The sequence below is a fragment of the Hyla sarda genome, chromosome 3, assembly GCF_029499605.1.
Source record: "Hyla sarda isolate aHylSar1 chromosome 3, aHylSar1.hap1, whole genome shotgun sequence".
Lineage (NCBI taxonomy): Eukaryota > Metazoa > Chordata > Amphibia > Anura > Hylidae > Hyla > Hyla sarda.
The window spans coordinates 174,276,794-174,298,768 of record NC_079191.1 but is presented as its reverse complement, the minus strand read 5'-3'; the positions used below and the strand labels follow the sequence as shown (position 1 = coordinate 174,298,768).

General features: G+C 42.9%; 1 protein-coding gene across 1 annotated transcript in view; it reads right to left on the bottom strand.

The window, feature by feature from the left end:
* The window catches only part of ECEL1 (endothelin converting enzyme like 1), a 129,955-nt gene extending 108,608 nt beyond the window's left edge, over positions 1 to 21,347 (bottom strand). Inside the window, exons 1-2 of the mRNA XM_056565530.1 lie at positions 21,187 to 21,347; positions 1,250 to 2,097 (exon numbers count right to left, since the gene is read on the bottom strand). Of these exons, the coding sequence (XP_056421505.1) occupies positions 1,250 to 1,999 (750 nt within the window). The 5' untranslated portion in view covers positions 2,000 to 2,097; positions 21,187 to 21,347. The remainder of the gene's footprint in view (positions 1 to 1,249; positions 2,098 to 21,186) is intronic.
* Positions 21,348 to 21,975: the final 628 nt, after the last annotated feature.

Genomic DNA, 21,975 nt, shown 5'->3' with positions numbered 1-21,975 from the left:
AAGGCAACTTTGATGACAAAAAAGTAATTCATCCTGAGCATCTACTTCAAAGATGATATACAAAACAGGCAAAATACCTAGTATATCAATGTATATTAGATATATGGAATGCATGACGGGAGACTGTTTATCACACTGAAGGTCACAGAGAACCTTAGGCTTTAAAGGGGTACTTCGGTGGAAAACTTTTTTTTTTTTAAATCAACTGGTTCCAGAAAGTTAATTAATCCTGTACTTATTAGCTGCTGAATACTACAGAGGAAATTCTTTTCTTTTTGGAACACAGAGCTCTCTGCTGACATCATGACCACAGTGCTCTCTGTTGAAATCTCTGTCCATTTTAAGAACTGTCCAGAGTAGGAGAAAATCCCCATAGCAAACATATGCTGCTCTGAACAGTTCTTTAAATGGACATAGATGTCAGCAGAGAGCACTGTGGTCATGATGTCAGCAGAGAGCTCTGTGTTCCAAAAAGAAAATAATTTCCTCTTTAGTATTCAGCAGCTAATAAGTACTGGATGGATTAAGATTTTTTAATAGAAGTAATTTACAAATCTGTTTAACTTTCTGGCATTAATAGATTAAAAAAATCTCGCTGCTGCACCCAGCGTTTAAAGCGTCAGGTGCAGTGCCAGAGGCTCGTGGCATCACGGCCGCGCCCTGCTTGTGATGAACACGGCCTTGCCCCCTCAATGCAAGTCTATAGGAGGGGGCATGATGAGCCTCCACCTCGCATATCCAGTCATCCGGTATGGAGCGAAGTTCTCTCCGTACACCAGAAGTCTGGGGTGCCGCAGCCGAGATCACAGGGGTCCCCAGCAGCAGGACCTCCGCGATCAGACATCTTATCCCCTATCCTTTGGATAGGGGATAAGATATCTAGGGGCAGAATACCCCTTTAAATATCATTAAATGATGGGTATATCATCCATACATTTTGATTCCTTTGTCTTATACGGCAGTAACGGAGTGTGCCTAACCTGACGGAAAATAAATATTTATTGTAAGTAGAAGTGCAGCCTCATGATCCCTCTCTCACTGAAAATCACACTATATAACAGGTACACTATATAACAGTTTCACAGGCTACAAGCGTTAAAGTTGGTTGTTTGCTCTGCCAGTAAACTTTAATGAACACTTAGAGAAACAGTTTTATATGTTATTTACAGGTTCAGATTTGAGAGTGAAGCAATGCAGAATGCACAACCAATCACAAGGGCATAAAAGTGGTATATTTTAGTAGACTTACCCTAATGACATATCTGGAAGAGTTTTTGTCATCTAAGTTTACTGTCAGTGAGAAGAAGACGGCTGTGCTGTATACTCCTTGTGTTTTATAGAGCAGTTCATTAAAGTCCCACCTGTGTTTGGAGTAATCTGGCAAATCCCAACCACCACAGTCCTCAAGAACTTGCAGCATTGGGATTGTTCCCAAACGGTCAATCTCTTTCATATTGAGACAAGACCTAAAGAACTCTTTCACCTTCTTCTCAGAAGACCCTCTCTGCTTCCTCTTAACAGGTTGTAAAAGAAGATGCTGCAACTTTTCTTCATTTTGTTCCCCAATTGCTGCTATGGTGCCATAAATCAGCTTCTCCTCCGGTATCCTATGCCTCCTTAGCCAACCTCCACAAGCAAATGAATAGAAGTCAGTACAGGGGGGTATGGTGGCATCTATATTGTTGCTGATAAATTTTGATGCCCTCATGAAAGCTTTTCTCTCCTGGCATTCTTCTAAGCATTGCCCATCCTGGTCCATAGACAGATACTTCAATACCAACATGCAGCCTAAAATGACACATAGGCCAGCTGCAAAGACCAGCCCAGAGAGTAGACACGTCTCCCTCCTGCTCCAGCGTGGTATCCCTTTTGACTGCTTTTTGGAACTCACTTGGATGTTAAAGCCATTAGAAAGTGTGCTGCTACTATTGTACTTGCTAACGTACTTGACTTCCTGGAACTCATCATAGTGAGCTGTCAGAGAATACGTCTTTTCCATGTTTTTGAAAACTTGTGCAGTTGTTAGATGGAAAATGGAAGTTCCTGATACTAACGTTTTTAATGCTTTTTGTGATCCTTAATCCCAGAATTAGAAAACTGTAGAAAGACATGATAGGTATAATTATTATTATTATCATCATTATTGCATAACTGCATATGCAAAAAAAATTTTTTTCAATAATCAAATGGCAAACAGCATATACCAGACACATGCACTTGGTCCAAACATTGATCACCGTCATTCAACAAGCTTTGCATAGTCAATAGTACAAGCAAATGAAAGAACATGTCACGATGCCGGCTGGCAGGTAGTGGATCCTCTGTGCCAGAGAGGGATTGGCGTGGACCGTGCTAGAGGATCGGTTCTAAGTCACTACTGGTTTTCACCAGAGCCCGCCGCAAAGCGGGATGGTCTTGCTGCGGCGGTAGTGACCAGGTCGTATCCCCTAGCAACGGCTCAACCTCTCTGGCTGCTGAAGATAGGCGCGGTACAAGGGAGTAGACAGAAGCAAGGTCGGACGTAGCAGAAGGTCGGGGCAGGCAGCAAGGATCGTAGTCAGGGGCAACGGCAGAAGGTCTGGAATCACAGGCAAGGAACACACAAGGAACGCTTTCACTGGCACTAGGGCAACAAGATCCGGCGAGGGAGTGAAGGGGAAGTGAGGTGATATAGGGAAGTGCACAGGTGTAAACACTAATTGGAACCACTGCACCAATCAGCGGTGCAGTGGCCCTTTAAATCGCAAAGACCCGGCGCGCGCGCGCCCTAGGGAGCGGGGCCGCGCGCGCCGGGACAGAACTGACGGGGAGCGAGTAAGGTACGGGAGCCGGGGTGCGCATCGCGAGCGGGCGCTACCCGCATCGCGAATCGCATCCCGGCCGGAGGTGGTAACGCAGCGCCCCGGGTCCGTGGAACCGACCGGGGCGCTGCAGTGAGGGAAGTGTAGCGAGCGCTCCGGGGAGGAGCGGGGACCCGGAGCGCTCGGCGTAACAGTACCCCCCCCCTTGGGTCTCCCCCTCTTCTTGGGGCCTGAGAACCTGAGGATCAGACTTTTGTCCAGGATATTGTCCTCAGGTTCCCAGGACCTCTCTTCTGGACCACAACCCTCCCAATCCACTAAAAAAAAAGTTCTTCCCCTGACCTTTTTAGAGGCCAAAATCTCTTTGACAGAGAAGATGTCCGAGGAGCCGGAAACAGGAGTGGGAGGAACAGATTTAGGAGAAAAACGGTTGAGGATGAGAGGTTTAAGAAGAGAGACGTGAAAGGCATTAGGGATACGAAGAGAAGGAGGAAGAAGAAGTTTGTAAGAGACAGGATTAATTTGACACAAAACTTTAAAAGGACCAAGATAGCGTGGTCCCAACTTATAGCTCGGGACACGGAAACGGACATATTTAGCGGAGAGCCATACCTTGTCTCCAGGGGAAAAAATGGGAGGAGCTCTTCTTTTCTTATCTGCGAATCTCTTCATGCGAGAAGAAGCCTGTAAGAGAGAATTTTGGGTCTCTTTCCATATGGTGGAAAGATCACGAGAAATTTCATCCACAGCGGGCAGACCAGAGGGCAAGGGGGTAGGGAGGGGGGGAAGAGGGTGACGGCCGTACACCACGAAAAACGGAGATTTGGAGGAAGATTCAGAGATTCTGAAATTATACGAGAATTCGGCCCAAGGTAGAAGATCTGCCCAGTCATCCTGGCGGGAGGAAACAAAATGTCGTAAATAGTCACCCAAGATCTGGTTAATTCTCTCTACTTGTCCATTGGATTGAGGATGGTATGCAGAAGAAAAATTTAATTTAATCTTGAGTTGTTTACAGAGAGCCCTCCAGAATTTAGACACAAATTGGACGCCTCTATCCGAGACGATCTGTGTAGGCAACCCGTGAAGACGAAAAATGTGTACAAAAAATTGTTTAGCCAACTGAGGCGCTGAAGGAAGGCCAGGAAGAGGGATGAAATGTGCCATTTTGGAGAATCGATCAACGACCACCCAAATAACAGTGTTGCCATGGGATGGGGGTAAGTCAGTAATAAAATCCATACCAATCAGAGACCAAGGTTGTTCGGGGACAGGTAGAGGATGAAGAAAACCAGCGGGCTTCTGGCGAGGAGTCTTATCCCGGGCACAGATAGTGCAGGCTCGCACAAAGTCCACCACATCAGTCTCTAGAGTCGGCCACCAATAGAAGCGAGAGATGAGTTGCACAGATTTCTTGATGCCCGCATGACCTGCGAGATGGGAGGAGTGACCCCATTTGAGGATCCCAAGGCGTTGGCGTGGAGAAACAAAGGTCTTTCCTGGAGGAGTTTGCCTGATGGAGGCTGGAGAAGTGGAAATCAGGCAGTCAGGAGGAATGATGTGTTGAGGAGAGAGTTCAATTTCAGAGGCATCTGAGGAACGAGAGAGAGCATCGGCCCTAATGTTTTTATCAGCAGGCCGAAAGTGAATTTCAAAATTAAATCGGGCAAAGAACAGAGACCACCTGGCCTGACGAGGATTCAGCCGTTGGGCAGACTGGAGGTAGGAGAGGTTCTTGTGATCGGTGTAAATAATAACTGGAAATCTTGATCCCTCCAGCAGATGCCTCCATTCCTCAAGTGCTAATTTAATGGCTAGAAGCTCTCGATCCCCGATGGAGTAGTTCCTCTCCGCCGGAGAGAAGGTCCTGGAAAAAAAAACCACAAGTAACAGCATGCCCGGAAGAGTTTTTTTGTAGAAGGACAGCTCCAGCTCCCACTGAGGAGGCATCAACCTCCAATAGGAAGGGTTTAGATGGGTCAGGTCTGGAGAGCACGGGAGCCGAAGAAAAGGCAGACTTGAGTCGTTTAAAGGCGTCTTCCGCTTGAGGAGGCCAGGACTTGGGATCGGCATTTTTTTTTGTTAAAGCCACAATAGGAGCCACAATGGTAGAAAAATGTGGAATAAATTGCCTGTAATAATTGGCGAACCCCAAAAAACGTTGGATGGCACGGAGTCCGGAGGGGCGTGGCCAATCTAAGACGGCAGAGAGTTTATCTGGGTCCATTTGTAGTCCCTGGCCAGAGACCAAGTATCCTAGAAAAGGAAGAGATTGGCATTCAAACAGACATTTCTCTATTTTGGCATAGAGTTGATTATCACGAAGTCTCTGAAGAACCATACGGACATGCTGGCGGTGTTCTTCTAGATTGGCAGAAAAAATCAGGATATCGTCCAGATATACAACAACACAGGAGTATAGTAGATCACGAAAAATTTCATTAACAAAGTCTTGGAAGACGGCAGGGGCGTTGCATAGACCAAAGGGCATGACCAGATACTCAAAGTGTCCATCTCTGGTGTTAAATGCCGTTTTCCATTCATCCCCCTCTCTGATGCGGATGAGATTATAAGCACCTCTTAAGTCCAGTTTGGTAAAAATATGGGCACCTTGGAGACGATCAAAGAGTTCAGAGATGAGGGGTAGGGGGTAGCGGTTCTTAACCGTGATTTTATTAAGACCGCGGTAGTCAATGCAAGGACGTAGAGAGCCATCTTTTTTGGACACAAAGAAAAATCCGGCTCCGGCAGGAGAGGAGGATTTACGGATAAAGCCCTTTTTTAAATTTTCTTGGACGTATTCAGACATGGCAAGAGTCTCTGGGACGGACAGAGGATAGATTCTGCCCCGGGGTGGAGTAGTGCCCGGGAGGAGGTCAATGGGACAATCATAAGGCCTGTGAGGAGGTAGAGTCTCAGCTTGTTTTTTGCAAAAAACGTCCGCAAAGTCCATATAGGCCTTAGGGAGACCGGTTACATGAGGAAGCACAGGGACACGGCAAGGTTTACTGGGAACCGGTTTTAAGCAGTCCTTGGAACAAGAGGGCCCCCAACTCTTGATCTCCCCAGTGGACCAATCCAGGATTGGGGAATGGAGTTGAAGCCAGGGAAGTCCAAGAAGGATTTCAGAAGTGCAATTGGGGAGGACCAACAGTTCAATCCTCTCGTGATGAGATCCGATGCACATTAGAAGGGGCTCCGTGCGGAAACGTATAGTACAGTCCAATCTTTCATTGTTTACACAATTGATGTAGAGGGGTCTGGCGAGACTGGTCACCGGGATGTTGAACTTGTTGACGAGAGAGGCTAAGATGAAATTTCCTGCAGATCCAGAGTCCAAGAAGGCCACAGCAGAGAAGGAGAAGGCAGAGGCAGACATCCGCACAGGCACAGTAAGACGTGGAGAAGCAGAGTAGACATCAAGGACTGTCTCACCTTTGTGCGGAGTCAGCGGACGTCTTTCCAGGCGGGGAGGACGGATAGGACAATCCTTCAGGAAGTGTTCGGTACTAGCACAGTACAGGCAGAGATTCTCCATGCGGCGTCGTGTCCTCTCTTGGGGTGTCAGGCGAGACCGGTCGACCTGCATAGCCTCCACGGCGGGAGGCACAGGAACAGATTGCAGGGGACCAGAGGAGAGAGGAGCCGGGGAGAAGAAACGCCTCGTGCGAACAGAGTCCATATCCTGGCGGAGCTCCTGACGCCGTTCGGAAAAACGCATGTCAATGCGAGTGGCAAGATGGATGAGTTCATGTAGGTTAGCAGGGATTTCTCGTGCGGCCAGAACATCTTTAATGTTGCTGGATAGGCCTTTTTTAAAGGTCGCGCAGAGTGCCTCATTATTCCAGGATAATTCTGAAGCAAGGGTACGGAACTGTACGGCATACTCGCCAACGGAAGAATTACCCTGGACCAGGTTCAACAGGGCAGTCTCAGCAGAAGAGGCTCGGGCAGGTTCCTCAAAGACACTTCGAATTTCCGAGAAGAAGGAGTGTACAGAGGCAGTGACGGGGTCATTGCGGTCCCAGAGCGGTGTGGCCCAAGCCAGGGCTTTTCCAGACAGCAGGCTGACTACGAAAGCCACCTTAGACCTTTCAGTGGGGAACTGGTCCGACATCATCTCCAAGTGTAATGAACATTGGGAAAGAAAGCCACGGCAAAACTTAGAGTCCCCATCAAATTTATCCGGCAAGGATAGTCGTATTCCAGAAGCGGCCACTCGCTGCGGAGGAGGTACAGGAGCTGGCGGAGGAGATGATTGCTGGAGCTGTGGTAGTAACTGTTGTAGCATAACAGTCAGTTGAGACAGCTGTTGGCCTTGTTGCGCAATCTGTTGTGACTGCTGGGCGACCACCGTGGTGAGGTCAGCGACAACTGGCAGAGGAACTTCAGCGGGATCCATGGCCGGATCTACTGTCACGATGCCGGCTGGCAGGTAGTGGATCCTCTGTGCCAGAGAGGGATTGGCGTGGACCGTGCTAGAGGATCGGTTCTAAGTCACTACTGGTTTTCACCAGAGCCCGCCGCAAAGCGGGATGGTCTTGCTGCGGCGGTAGTGACCAGGTCGTATCCCCTAGCAACGGCTCAACCTCTCTGGCTGCTGAAGATAGGCGCGGTACAAGGGAGTAGACAGAAGCAAGGTCGGACGTAGCAGAAGGTCGGGGCAGGCAGCAAGGATCGTAGTCAGGGGCAACGGCAGAAGGTCTGGAATCACAGGCAAGGAACACACAAGGAACGCTTTCACTGGCACTAGGGCAACAAGATCCGGCGAGGGAGTGAAGGGGAAGTGAGGTGATATAGGGAAGTGCACAGGTGTAAACACTAATTGGAACCACTGCACCAATCAGCGGTGCAGTGGCCCTTTAAATCGCAAAGACCCGGCGCGCGCGCGCCCTAGGGAGCGGGGCCGCGCGCGCCGGGACAGAACTGACGGGGAGCGAGTAAGGTACGGGAGCCGGGGTGCGCATCGCGAGCGGGCGCTACCCGCATCGCGAATCGCATCCCGGCCGGAGGTGGTAACGCAGCGCCCCGGGTCCGTGGAACCGACCGGGGCGCTGCAGTGAGGGAAGTGTAGCGAGCGCTCCGGGGAGGAGCGGGGACCCGGAGCGCTCGGCGTAACAGAACATTTGCAATATATGTCCCTTTCTTCTCTTGTCAGGCTTTTTTCTGCAACAACACACACTCTTTCATTTATTTTAAAAAACAGCTCAATTTTGTCTTTTGTGTACAGATGGACTTTGGCCCCATACAAATCTATAGGGGGTGGGGGTGATTGAAGACACTCAGAAGCTGCAGAGACTGATCAGAGACTACACAAGAGATACTGTGAAAATTAGATTTCATCCCAGTGCTTGTTCCACAGCTTAAACTCTAAGTAATGCTCTATAATGTTCTGCACTATAATGTCATCCATGCTCCTACTGCTTCTTGGGGTATACTATGAAAATACAGAAGAGCCAGATCCCCTCTTCTAAGTGTATGCACTTTATGGGAGGCATCATATAATTCCCATTCTAGCTCAGAGACTCCTGGAAATTACAGATAATGCCTGAAGATCAAAAGTCTGATGAAAAAAAATGCCATTTAAAACTTATACCATGGCTAGAAATAGCGCTTCTTAGGCTAAGAATTGCAAGCACATTGAATTTCTGACCATATAACCGCCATCTTACCAATATGGGAGTATTAAATAAACTGATCAAAGCAGCATACAATGGTTTATTTTCAAATATATAAAAACCATAGCTAATAACAATAGATTGATTTAGTAATACATGATTTAGTCAGACATGATTGTGGGGCTGTGAAGTGCAATGACAGGTAACAAAGAATCCTTCTGGTGCTGCTTTCATTTATACTACTATTATATGGAGTACTGTAGTGTGGAGATATGTAAATTTGATTCATAGTCATAGTAAGAATAGACATCATACCAGCAGTAAGTGCAGTAGAAAATGCCATACTTTATGGATTCACATGGTGACCGGCCACAAATGGTACTTAGCACTGCGTATAGTTTCAGTCAAAGGGACATTATTCTTAGAAAAACACCAACGACTTTCTCAAAACAGCACAAGACTTTTCTATTATGTTTTATTTTTCCTTTCCAGGTCTGATTCTAGGATGTGCTGCTTGGTCATTGAGGTAAAATCTTGTCACTAACCCATATGATGCATAGATAAGCTTTTTCTTTGTGTTCTCTCTCTGTGCTTTTTTTTCAAATCTGGACCTGAAATTGAACCTGAAACATTTCTATAATATTTGGATAGAGAAAATATTAATTAAAAACGTTGAAATTATGCCAACATTTCAGCAATTCTCCGTGAGAACTACCGTAAATTATTTCGTTATGAAGAACAACTCTCTTTCTGTGTGAGCTGTTTCCATGCATATATATTGAACTTTGTAGCTCATTGACAAGTTACCCATAGGTTACCCATCGAGACATGATCTTTCCTCATCCTGTATTTAACCATTTCTGATAAAAGGAATTTTGGATCCTCACCTGTTAAGGCCTGATATAATATTGCAATGTGGTTGTGCACCTCTTTAAATTGTTTTCCAATTTCTTTTGCTCAATTTACAAAGTTGTGCTCCTAAACTTCACATCTGTGAGATCATCCTCATGACCAGATGTTCCACATCTATTGAATATGCAGATGAATAACATAGTGGGTAGGAGGAGAAGGTTATTGTCATTATTGACCTCAGTGATGATGCCTATGGTGTGGACATTGGGATTTGTCATGTTGGCATTTAAAGGAAATCTGTCATCAGTGTCACCTGCACTAACATGTTGGTACAGACAGGTAGTGCAGGTGACTCTGATGACACTGATACTTACCTGGTCCCATTCCGTGCTGTGGTTCTCCCACAATCTTCCATTGTGTGTTCCGTTCCGAGGCTGACTTGGAGCATAGGCAGAGCTTAGTCACGTGACCACTGCTGTTTGCTGTTTGGACCCAGTAGAGAACAGGAGCGTTATGTCACTAAGCTCCACTCATGCTCCAAGTCATCCCCAGAACAGAAGATATGGAGGAAGATTGCGGGAGAACCACAGTACAGAATGGGACTAGGTAAGTATCATTGTCATCAGTCTCACCTGCACTACTTGTCTGTAGTGACAGGTTACTGCAGGTGACACTGATGACAGATTTGCTTTAAGTTCTTGTGTATAAGGTGATTCTTATCAGAATGTCTTTTGTTAGACTGTAATGCTATTGGACTAAATAGCAAAATGATTGGCTCTAGAAATTGTTCATCTCAGGCTAGGTTCACACCACGTTTTCAGCAATACGGGACCACATACAGCTTGGGGGAGCTAAAACCAGGTGCTGCTGTATCTCTGCCGTATGTAATTCATTTCAATGAGCCGACCGGAGTGAAGCGCTGACTCCGATTGGCTCATATTTGCCCCGTATACGGTTTTCCCATTGGACCTAAAACCGTAGTGGACCATGGTTTTAGGTCCGGTGTTTTTTTGCCCCATATGCGGTTTTCCCACCAGACCTAAAACCGTAGTAGACCACGGTTTTAGGCCCAGTGGAAAACCACATACGGGGCAAAAATGAGCGGACTGGAGTCAGCTTTTCACCTGAGTCGGCTCATTGAAATTAATTACATACGGGAGGTTCCGTATGGCTGAAAACGTGGTGTGAACCCAGCCTCATTTAATCTAGAAACTATTCCTGTAACGCCGAGTGCTCCGGGCCCCGCTTCCCCTCCGGAGCGCTCGTGGCATTACTCTCTTGCCTGCAGCGCCCCTATCAGACTCGCTGACCAGGAGCGCTGCTCTGTGTCCCTCGGCGGGGATGCGATCCCTGTGGTGGGACGTGCCCGTCCGCGGATCGCATCCCGTATCACTCACCGGCCCCGGCCCCATCCTTCTGCTCAGTCCCGCGTGCCGAGTCTCTCAGATTTAAAGGGCCAGTGCACCATTAATTGGTGCCTGGCCCAATTAGTTCCAAGCACTCCCTACACTACTTAAACCCACTTCCCCTTCCTGTCCTTGTCGGATCTTGTTGCCCTGTGCCCAGTGAAAGCGTTTCTGTGTGTTCCATTGCCTGTGTACCTAGACCCTTGCCGTTGCCCCTGACTACGAACCGTTGCTGCCTGCCCAGACCTTCTGCTACGTACGACCTTGCTCTTGCCTTGTCCTTGTGTACCGCGCCTGTCTCAGCTGTCAGTGAGGTTGAGTCGCTATCGGGTGGAACGACCTGGGGGTTAACTGCCGCTGCAAGTCCATCCCGCTTTGCGGCGGGCTCTGGTTAAAACCAGTAACCCCTTAGATTCCGTTCCCCTGGTACGGCCCACGCCATCACCTCACTGACACAGAGGATCCACCACCCATGTCCTCCCTGCATTCCAGCCCGGATCCTGACAATTCCTTTTCCAGTTAAACTGTTTTTTGGTTAAATCCAAGGTAGGAATATACTGTTGTGGTCCTCTTGATTTTTCCAAGAAACTGCTTAGTAAAAAAAAAAAAAAAAAAAAAAAAGGAACTCAGAGAGAGTTTTCAGAGTTCTAGACTAGAGAAGAAAACATTCTCTTGGTACTTTTCATCTGACAGATATGTTTTAATGGCATTTACTGTATAATGTGCAGAGCTTTTTAGACCTGGATTTATGGTTGCATTCTATATGCAGTAGAATGATGTGGCAATGTTGTATAGCTGTAATTCATTGTATGCTGTGTAAGGTTATATATTAGTATGTGGGTTTTTTCATGTTTACAAAGCTATGATTTGGTATAGCTTTATTATCATGTTGCAGATAACTAGCTGGTGCTAATACATGGTAAGGCTGATACAGGGAAAGATAAAATAAAAGAATGCAAAAACAATTTATTGCAGGGACTGTGTAAGCGCATCCAATCCTCGTACTGGCCAGATTTATAATCACTCTCTATGTGACATGTCTTGTTACTCTCCAAGTTCCCTCTTAAGAATTTCCTAAAAGCTGTTTAGTAGTTTGTATGTTCTAATGTGTATTTTATTGTATGGATATTGGTTCTCTCTGCACTGACATCCTGTTGAGCTTCTGTTTATACACAGCAGCCGGTCTGAGGAGGAAGAGCTTCAGTAGGTACTGAGACAGCAGCATTCTAAGCCAAGGATAAAATGGGATCATTTTCAGACTTCTCTAAAAACACAGAATGAAATAGTACCGTCACAGACTCATAGGGGGGTATTTATCAAAATTGTCTATTTCCCGCATCAATATAGACCCACCTACAGAGGGTTAGTCCAGTCTATTGTGCATTTAATTTATCAGAAGTCGCACGGCACTTCATAAATTCTCCGCACAGATTTTGGGATCTACGGTTTAGACTGTATTTAAACCTGCTCCAGCATGGTCTGACATTTCAGCATACTTTCGCCCGATGCAAATTTTCACCAAAAAGTCGCTTTTAATAAATTCAGCACCAATGCATTTTTCTGTCTAAAATGGCCTAGAATGCATCATGGACTATAAATCCTCTAAAGCAAAAGTCGCAAAAAAGTTGCACATATTTAGACTGCAACTTCTGTGCGACAATTTTAGACAGGAAAAAACAGTCTAAATCCTTTGAGAAATCCCCCCCATAATGTATCACTTCTAGTGTAGGAGGCCCCAACCTACATGGCCCCAGTGTACCTAAGATAGTAGAAGAATACCACAGTACTTCTTGTATGCAGTCCAGAATCCTATTTCAAGCTTTTATTTGTCACCACAGAATACAGCACAACATTTCAGCATTACTGACAAAAGCTTGAAATAGCTTTCTGAATTGCATGCAAGGAGTACTGTGGTATTCTTCTACTATCTTTTTTTCCAGACTTCTTCAGACCATACTGGTCCTGTTTTCTGCTTTATATACTTATATACTTTAAGTCTATAGGCAAACATTAATTTATAGAGAAGTTGATGAGTTGACAAAACGTAACTCACACTGCCGTGCATGGCTAACCAAGTTCACACAAATATAGGACAGCACAATACAAATGCTTAAATTGGAGCAATAAAAAAATCGAAATCCACAGACTCTGAATATACTCCTTCAGTGCTGAGGGTCCTTGACAGCCAGGTTAACAGAAAAGGTGTGAGAGATTGTATGAACAAAAACAGTGACTTGTCCAATAATAGTCTATCACTCAATGGTGCAATTGTGCTGGACTTTACTTGTATAACTTCCTTTACCTGCATGTCAGGCCAGTGGTCTTTATAAAACACCTGACTATTTCTAACTGAGATCATGTTGTTTTGAGGATTATCTCTCATGTACTACAGCAAGTTTTCTGCAAGTTCAGTGACCAATGTTCCTATGAGTTGAATAATTCTTCTACACATGAAGATCTGTGCAAACTATCCCTTACATTATTATTATGTCAATCCAGCCCAAGAATGTAGTAACAATAAATGCAAATAACATAAAAGGGACACTCGCACTCACAGCTAGGCTTCAGTCGGCCGACTCCACTTCAACTTCTCACACGGATATCACCAGTTCCAGACCTGATGCAGGGCGCTCAGGGGCGACTGCCAGCTGTTTCGCGCTGTCAAGCGGAGTCGACCATCTGAAGCCTGGTGGTGAATGCGGGTAACCATGTCTCTTTTATGCTATTTGTATTTAGTGACTTAGTTCTTTTTGGTTTCCAGTACCGACAGCCCCGCACACTCAGGACTTCGGTCTCCCGCTGTGATAGAGGTACCGCAGCCCAGTGACCCTGACAACACTATTGCAATAGTGCCATTATACCATTGAAGTAATATAGTAAAAATAAATGTATGCACTGCTTCTGATAAGTTAGCCAAGATATTGTAATATTGACAGGAGTCTTATATTGTCTTCAATCTAGAACAAAAAAACAGCAATTTTATGTCTTATTCATAAGAGTGTGCTATGAACTGTCCTCCTTTTTCTTCATTCCTTGTAAAGGGAAAAGAGGGGAGAGGAATACCTACATATATATATTGCATAGTGATCAATGAAATTTATAGAGCTATACAGTAGCCAGACACAAGTGCAATAGTAAAGGTGTGCAGGACAGTAGATGTAATGCAGGTTTTGCCTTTTCTCCTATTTCTCCATCCTTTGGAGCTGATGTGATATGCACTGTAATGAAAGGGTAGACCTTAGACATATATCTATGTGTCGTGAGCTAATGAAGCTTTGCACATGTATTTGTGTGAAATTCTTAGTGTATGGCCATGACAAGTCACAGGCTATACAAATAAAGCTTAGGAACTTTGGTTGATGATTTAAGAGAAATAATCACTCTTATAAAAATGATTCTAGCAATGAACCTCCTAAATCCACCGTAAGATGTCCATAACAACAGGGAATACAGACAATCCCCAGCAATACCAGCAGCAGTTAACAATCGAAATAACATTTCCAAAATTACACTAAATCTCCTATGGGAAACAAATGGGAAAAAAAGCAGAGATGTGATCACCAGTCCCATGTTGAATTGTTCTCTGACTGTATAGAATTCCCCCAATGTAAAGCACACAACAAATGGCATTGTGGTGTCCCGGTACAGGACCCGGTCCCATCCCTGTCTAAAGTCCCCTCAGCCAGAGTTCCTCCATTTCCATAGGGCTCTCCTGCAGGGCTTACCCCTGGTCGCCTCATATAGATTATATTGATATATCATGTAATGTATAGGAAATATAAATGTATAGGACCTTTCCCCGGGTCATGTGATTTACAGTTGTGATGTATAATTGTTAAGGACCTTACTGGGTCATGTGATGTACCCAGAGTTCACTGGGTTCAGGACTTACAGGTTTGCTGATCAATGAGCTTAGTCCAGCCCCCTTCATATATAAAGGGCTGTAGTCTCTAAATTTGCTCTCTTGTCTCTCTTGTTCCTGCACTCTCTTGAGACCAGGACACTAAAGAAGCAGAATCATCATAACTTCATTCAATTCATCTAGGCCAAAGCCTGAAAGAACCAGCAGCCACTAAAACCGTGAGTTGTCAAGCTCAAACCTATCAAATCCTGTGTGACTACTACCAGCTAAAACCTTATAATTAATAGCACAGTGGCCTGCATAAAAAGCTAATCATTTCAAGTCCCAGCAAAACCTGTGAGGAACCTGCATCCCGGTTCTCTCGGAAAGACTGCATAATTGTAAAGACTGTTGCATACCAGTTCAAGTAAAGTTTTCTGGTTACTTCATAAAATCTGCTGTGGACATTCCGTTTATTATCCCTGCTGTTTGTGGGTCGGTTGGCGGCAGGAACATTACTATTAAGCAAACCGCACCCTGAGTCACGACAACTAAGGGTTAATACCACCAGACCCGGCATTCACCATTGCAACACCCCAGACACCACAGCATTGTAAGCCCAAAAGCAATGATTAACAAATGGTACTTGCACTTCCCAATGAATGATAGAATATGTCATCCAAGATATCGAACATCTGGAAAAAAAGGGAAACTGCATCAGGAGGAAGGCTTGGTGGCTTGATATATCCATGAATTGGTATTTTATAGATATTTGGCTAGCTGCTGATCAAGACCTCCTGCTGTTAGGGATATCCTAAGGTTAACTTTGGAGGGTCTCAAGTGAGGTTGTCCTTATCAGGATGGTTGTTTTTCTTTAGGTAGTGTCCATAGTTCTAAAGGTTAAAATGGGTTTTACCATGATTACCCTGGCCAGTCTTTTTCACAGGGTATGTGGTAACTGGATAGGGTCATTAGTCATGAAAAATAAAGGTTAATTTTTAAATTGACAGCCTTTCTGTCTAGGATACATTTGACTTCAATGATTTGAGAAAAGGAGCTTGTTTCCAGTTCAGCTCTGTGATCTTTCCATGTATAGCTATAGCATTTAGGTGTGCGGCTGCATATTCACTCCATAGTACTTATGGTCTGGATTTATATGTGTGTATGTGAGTATACGGCTGCATATTCACTCCATAGTACTTATGGTCTGGATTTATATGTGTGTATGTGAGTATACGGCTGCATATTCACTCCATAGTACTTATGGTCTGGATTTATATGTGTGTACATGAGTGTATGGCTGCATATTCACTCCATAGTACTTATGGTCTGGATTTATATGTGTATATGTGAGTATACGGCTGCATACTCACTCCATAGTACTTATGGTCTGGATTTATATGTGTGTACATGAGTGTATGGCTGCATATTCACTCCATAGTACTTATGGTCTGGATTTATATGTGTGTATGTGAGTATACGGCTGCATATTCACTCCATAGTACTTATGGTCTGGATTTATATGTGTGTATGTGAGTGTATGGCTGCATATTCACTCCATAGTACTTATGGTCTGGATTTATATGTGTATACATGAGTGTATAGCTGCATATTTACTCCATAGTACTTACGGTCTGAATGTATATGTGTATATGTCAGTGTATGGCTGCATATTTACTCCATAGTACATATGGTCTGAATGTATGTATGTGTATGTGTGTGTGAGTGTACAGCTTCATATTCACTCCATCTGAATGTATGTGTGTGTGTGTGTGTGTGTAAGTGTATAGTTTCATATTCACTCCATAGTACATATGGTTTGCAAACACTTTCTGTTGTCTTTCCACACTATCTGCAGAAACACGCCGATAAGATGGTGATCACACTGTATATAACTGAGGTATTTAGTCATTATTTATTCCCTGTGTTGTCCTGCATTTATATTGCGTCTATATTGTACATAGCCTGGATGGAGTAGAGTACCAGTTATTAATTATTGGACGGGTGCCAGTCTCTAGCAGAGGGGGTTCATGGCCCCTCCCTAGGATTGTGCTCAGGCTCTTATTGAGCCCATTTTAATAGTTTTTATTGTTTTCCCTCTCTATTGCAACAACTGTAGTGTTTGCAGGAGGTTGTTTGTATACAATAAAGTATTGTTTAATTGCATTATCAAATTTGGGGTGGTGACATCATTTCAGTATTACTTTGTTCTTTCCCCCTTTTTTGTGTGTTTCTTTTTACACTATCTAGCACCCATTCACATTGATAATTGATTGGATTCAGCCCCACTCTTCTTTTCTTGTTTCACACTGTATATAAGAGCAGAGCCATAAAATCGTCATGTACCAGGCTTCTTATCTTCAAAAATTAGTAAATAATTTATGGGCAAAGTGAATTCTTAATATATGTGTTATAGCTAAAACTATTAATATGGATATAGCTGGCAATCCCATTAAGATCCTGTACCAAATGGATAATAAGACCTCATGACACAGATCTAGATACCATGATGGGGGACTAAACAGAACTGATTACCCATAAACATAAGACTGAACTGAATTAGGCTAAAGCTAATGACTGCCCATGGCGGGTGGCTGGCCTTCACCTGGTAGCTTATATGACAGGACACTTATCATTTTTTTTGCCTGATTTGCTTGTGTCCACCAAGATAGGTGGTCCAGTGTTGTCCTGCAGCATCTGACCTCCCCACCTCCTCCATACACTGAACATGATAGTTGGATGGAGCTCTATGAGCCAATAATTGGAGATTGGAGGATTTTCATGTTTCTGCCAAAATAATAAGATGCCTTAGACTAGAAAAAGTGAAAGAAATATAGCAATGTCCTTGGGAAATTTTGGTAATCCTTCATGTTTCAGATATGTAAGTTGTTCTGGGAGGGGAGGAGGACGTAAGGAGGGAAGATTATTATCACAAAGTTTATTGTCAGATGACTGTTTCTTTATTTTACCTTGATGCTTTTAGAAGAATAATGTGAGGTCATGTATGACTGATCTCATAGCTGTGCATCCTTCCCCATAGCCCAGGCTGGCTCTCCATACACTCAGTCACAGGCAGTCTGGCTGAGCTGACTAGAACTGTGCACATCCCTGATTTATATCAGTAATAATACTCTCACATCATTTCACTTTATGCTGTTCCTGTTCCTCCTATAAATATGTAACATTCCCGGGCACTCGCACCGAAATAGAATAACCTCATGGCCCTTCCCAAGAAGACAGAGCTGCGGATGGCTGCCAGAATATCAATGTGAGGTCTTCCTAGGAGGGTTAATAAAAATTAACATTAACCTATTAAGTTCCGCAGTTGCATTAGATACCTAACATGCATATGCATCTATAGCTTTGCCAATAGGTTTCTGTGTCTTTAAAGAGCATTTAGATTACATGAGACATTTATATTTTACTAGATAATAGCTATTTACATATTTGCTGGCAAATTCTCCTACTATCCATACACTTGTTCTCCTATTTACCTACTTTTTCATTGTTAGAGTGAATCCTTTGTGAATAGACATGCAGGCGCAATGGTTCATCTTATTTTGGGGAGTCTTTACTACAATAATTGTAGCCAATGTTCCATTTGTTGTTACTGGTGGGAGTTTTATTAGAACCAATAGTGTGAAATTCTGTTTTAGAGATATTTGGAAACTAAAGTCTCAAGTGAATTACAAAAAAAAATAAAAATCAATAAAAACCAGAAGTGAGAACAAGTGACACATGTATTACAAGGAATGAGTGGAAATTTCAAGCCAGCAATGGTTTATTTAAAGAATTGGACTTGGAAGAGTTTTTGGAGGATTTGTGTAAAACCATACTGTTTGTATTAAAAAATATGTTATGGCTGAAAGCTTTGCCTTTAGGAATATTTGCAAAAATAGGCTATGAGGGATACTTTATCAACATAATTGTTCATCTCTTATTCTAAAGACTAGTAATGGATCTACCATTAATAAATCAGTCCCTGGATCAGAGGAAAGCTATTGCAGTCTTTATTTAATGTTAGAATATTTCTTGTTGTAGTGAAGGGCTTGTGGCCAATTGTAAAAATATTATATTAAGACTGGGATTGAGAAACAACTTTTATGAATTCTTTGTCTCCCATAGAGGGAAAGGCGGGAGGAAGATCCTATCAATTTCACTGTGTGACACATTAATGTTAGCTCATTGTCCTCAAGCCTGAGAAAAGCGAAAGGCACTGGAAGAAAAAAAAAATTCGATTCAGAAAAACTGTGGGAAGGAAAGAAAAAGTTACATGAGGTTTGAAATGAGCACAATAGTAAGATCCATGTATTATAGTCTCAAGGTGTTAGACTTAGGCTTTCACTGCACGCTGAGGATGGATACCTATGTGACTCTGTTGAGACATTTATATCTATTTGCTCAAGTCTGCAGATTCTGGGTACACGAGAACATTATGTCATATTTTCACATCTTAAGAGAAACGACAATCTGGTGAATATATATATATATATATATATATATTTATATATATATATATATATATATATATATAGTATGGTGAAGCAGAGGGTAACATATGACACGGGATGTATTTATCTTGAGAAAACTGACACTGATGATATATAATGGTAGACACAAGTTTAGGAATAGTGACTGTCAGGTTCTTTCTGCACAGTACATTGACTACTGAATCAATACATTGAAGCTTAAGTTGTGTTTTTTTTATTTTTTTTATTTTTTTGCATGTCTAGCAGGAAGGTGATGTTTATGTAAACCTCATTGACTTTTATAGAATTGGTACACAAATTGCCACTAAACCTAAGTTTATGATATTTCAGCAACCTGTTGATGTCTGTATGCCTTGTAGGAGACAGTTTGTATTAGTTGGTTATTGAGATACCTTATTACCTTATCTTATGATTTACTTATGTATATGTAGAAATAGCAGCTGTTGTATATGCTTAACTGTCATAAGGTTTGTATTTATGTTCCTAAAAGAGTAAATTGGCCAATTTTTACGACAGTCAACAGAGTCCTTGTCTTCAGATGAATCAAGGACAACTATGATGGTTATCACAACCTCATAAGTCATAATAGAAGACGCTGTTTAGTTAGTTTCATCATTATTTACAAGGCTAGCCTATCACCTGGTTCAGCGGCAGTGACATCAAATCTTAGTTATGTCACTATTACTAGTTGAACAGGTTGACTGGATATCACTCTAGTCTACAAAAGGGTCCTCTTATCTGTATATGTGACACTTGTTTTTAATGACTATGACTTTATTCAACTTGTAGTGATATCAGCTGCAAGAATAAATCATAAATCAATGTTTTCGCCTGCCAGCATTGTAAATAAATGTCCATTTCCTTGAGTTTCCATGCAGCCTTTACCCATGTTATACATATCACAGAGGGTCAAGGAGCAATGTATGATACCTTTATTTGATGCCTGGAGTCAGACAAGCAATAACTTTATTTAGTATTCAACTACAGTCGGTTTAATTCCTTTCTAGAAACTGTAAAGCACATGTTTACTCAATTGACAGCACCACCATTATTTCTGGTGAAGAATGATATCAATTTATATGGCAGCAATTTACACACTCCCCAAAAACACACACTGCATACCGATACTTCCATTGTGGAGGCTGGTGAGGAGCAAGATATTAGAGAAGGCTTACCCTGTATAGAATACCTGATTTCTACATTCATATCAGGAATAAATGCAATTTATTGAAAGAAAAGTAATTTTCATTACTATGCTACCAAGTGATTTAATGTATTCCTTACACTTTGTTCTCTCCTGTTTTGAAGATAAGATCTAGAGCACTGGTGGCTACAAAATAAATGTGGAATACAAGGCGCCCATAATAAAACTACTACAGTGTCCTATGGAGTGAAGAAAAAGTTTTTGCTAGTTACCCCTTTCATAACTAAGCCACTGATATGCACTGTAGAGTCCAGCCATTCAACACATATTAGATCTTATTGAGCATAGTTAAGTTTATAGATCCAATACGTATAGGTCCTGGCACCTGATATATCAAACGTGTTTCCAATGTATTGGAGTCTTGAAGGAACAGCATGTGTCACTGTGCTGCTATTCTTGGGCTGAAACTTTTCTTATGTAAAACACAGACTTTGGTTTCTTGATACCCCATCTAAAGTAGCATCTAAAATACCAATTCAGTATACAATGTCCTTCATGATCATCCTTGGGTCCCTCCAGGATCTCAGTGCTCAGATATGACACTATAAATGGTCTACTTCACTGGTTTGATAATTCAATAACAGATTTGAGGTATGCACCTCTCTGAACGGATCTGTACATGATTTTCTTTGGTCATCTTGACCGTCTAACACATTATACATTTTATCTAGATAATATTCTAACTTTCCAATGTGTGTAGTTACATAGATACATAAAGAGTGCGGGATTGATATTGGTATATGAATAATATCCTGCATCTGTCTTCAATTTACTGACGATTTCTCTTGTACATTATTCATTATCATGCACATACACAGAAATGATGCTACTTGTTAAACTACAGAGAACTTGGTTACGTAGCTATGATGCCCCCTCTTTTCTGCCTGCGTTATCGGAAATGCTAAACGGAGACTTCCCATGAGATTCAATGCAAAAGTCAGATATCACAATCAGAATTAAAAGTTGACACTTACCCCGGTACAGGTGATAGCGACAAGCAGCTGGCTCTGCACAAGGGATGCTGATGCTGTGCTGAGTCTGTGGAAGGCACTAGTGTTCCATGCAGACTCCAGTCTGTATGGGCAGCTGCGCTCTACACCCTTCTGTACCTGTCACTACACAGTCTTTGTGTGCTGTGCTGCAGCATATAGGAGCCTTGGGATCATAGTAGAGAAGTGAAGGGGAGGGGGACATAGGGGGGTGGGACATTGTCGCCACATAACTCTCTTTCTGTCCCTGCAGTCTATACAAGCACTAAAGCAGATTACTCTTATTATACCCATTATGCTAATCCCTGTTTGTGGGCTCCAAGCAGTCTTACCTCATATCCCAACCTTGGGAAATGACTTGTTTTACAGAATGGCATCATCTTAGATGTTATTGCACTTAGGAACATCTGATCTCGCTTGAAGTGAGTTGGTTAATAGGGCTATATTATTATTAGCCCCAAAAGATAGTATTATTCAGCGTCTACATGTCTACAAATTACTTATCGTTGACCCCCAGTATGGTTGTCATATTGTTGACGTCTTTTGTAGGGTATAAATTTATATGTAAAATGAGTGGTTTAAGTGCATTAAGTGTTTTATATTTTCTGCATGTCTACTATGCTGATATAATCGGTTATTGCATATAAATTGTAGAGTGCTGCATCATTTTTGGATGCTATATAAATAAATATTATTATTATTACTATTAATAAACATAAAAATAGCTTTTAAGTGTTTTTGATCTATTCTATATGTTGCGCATTATAATACGTT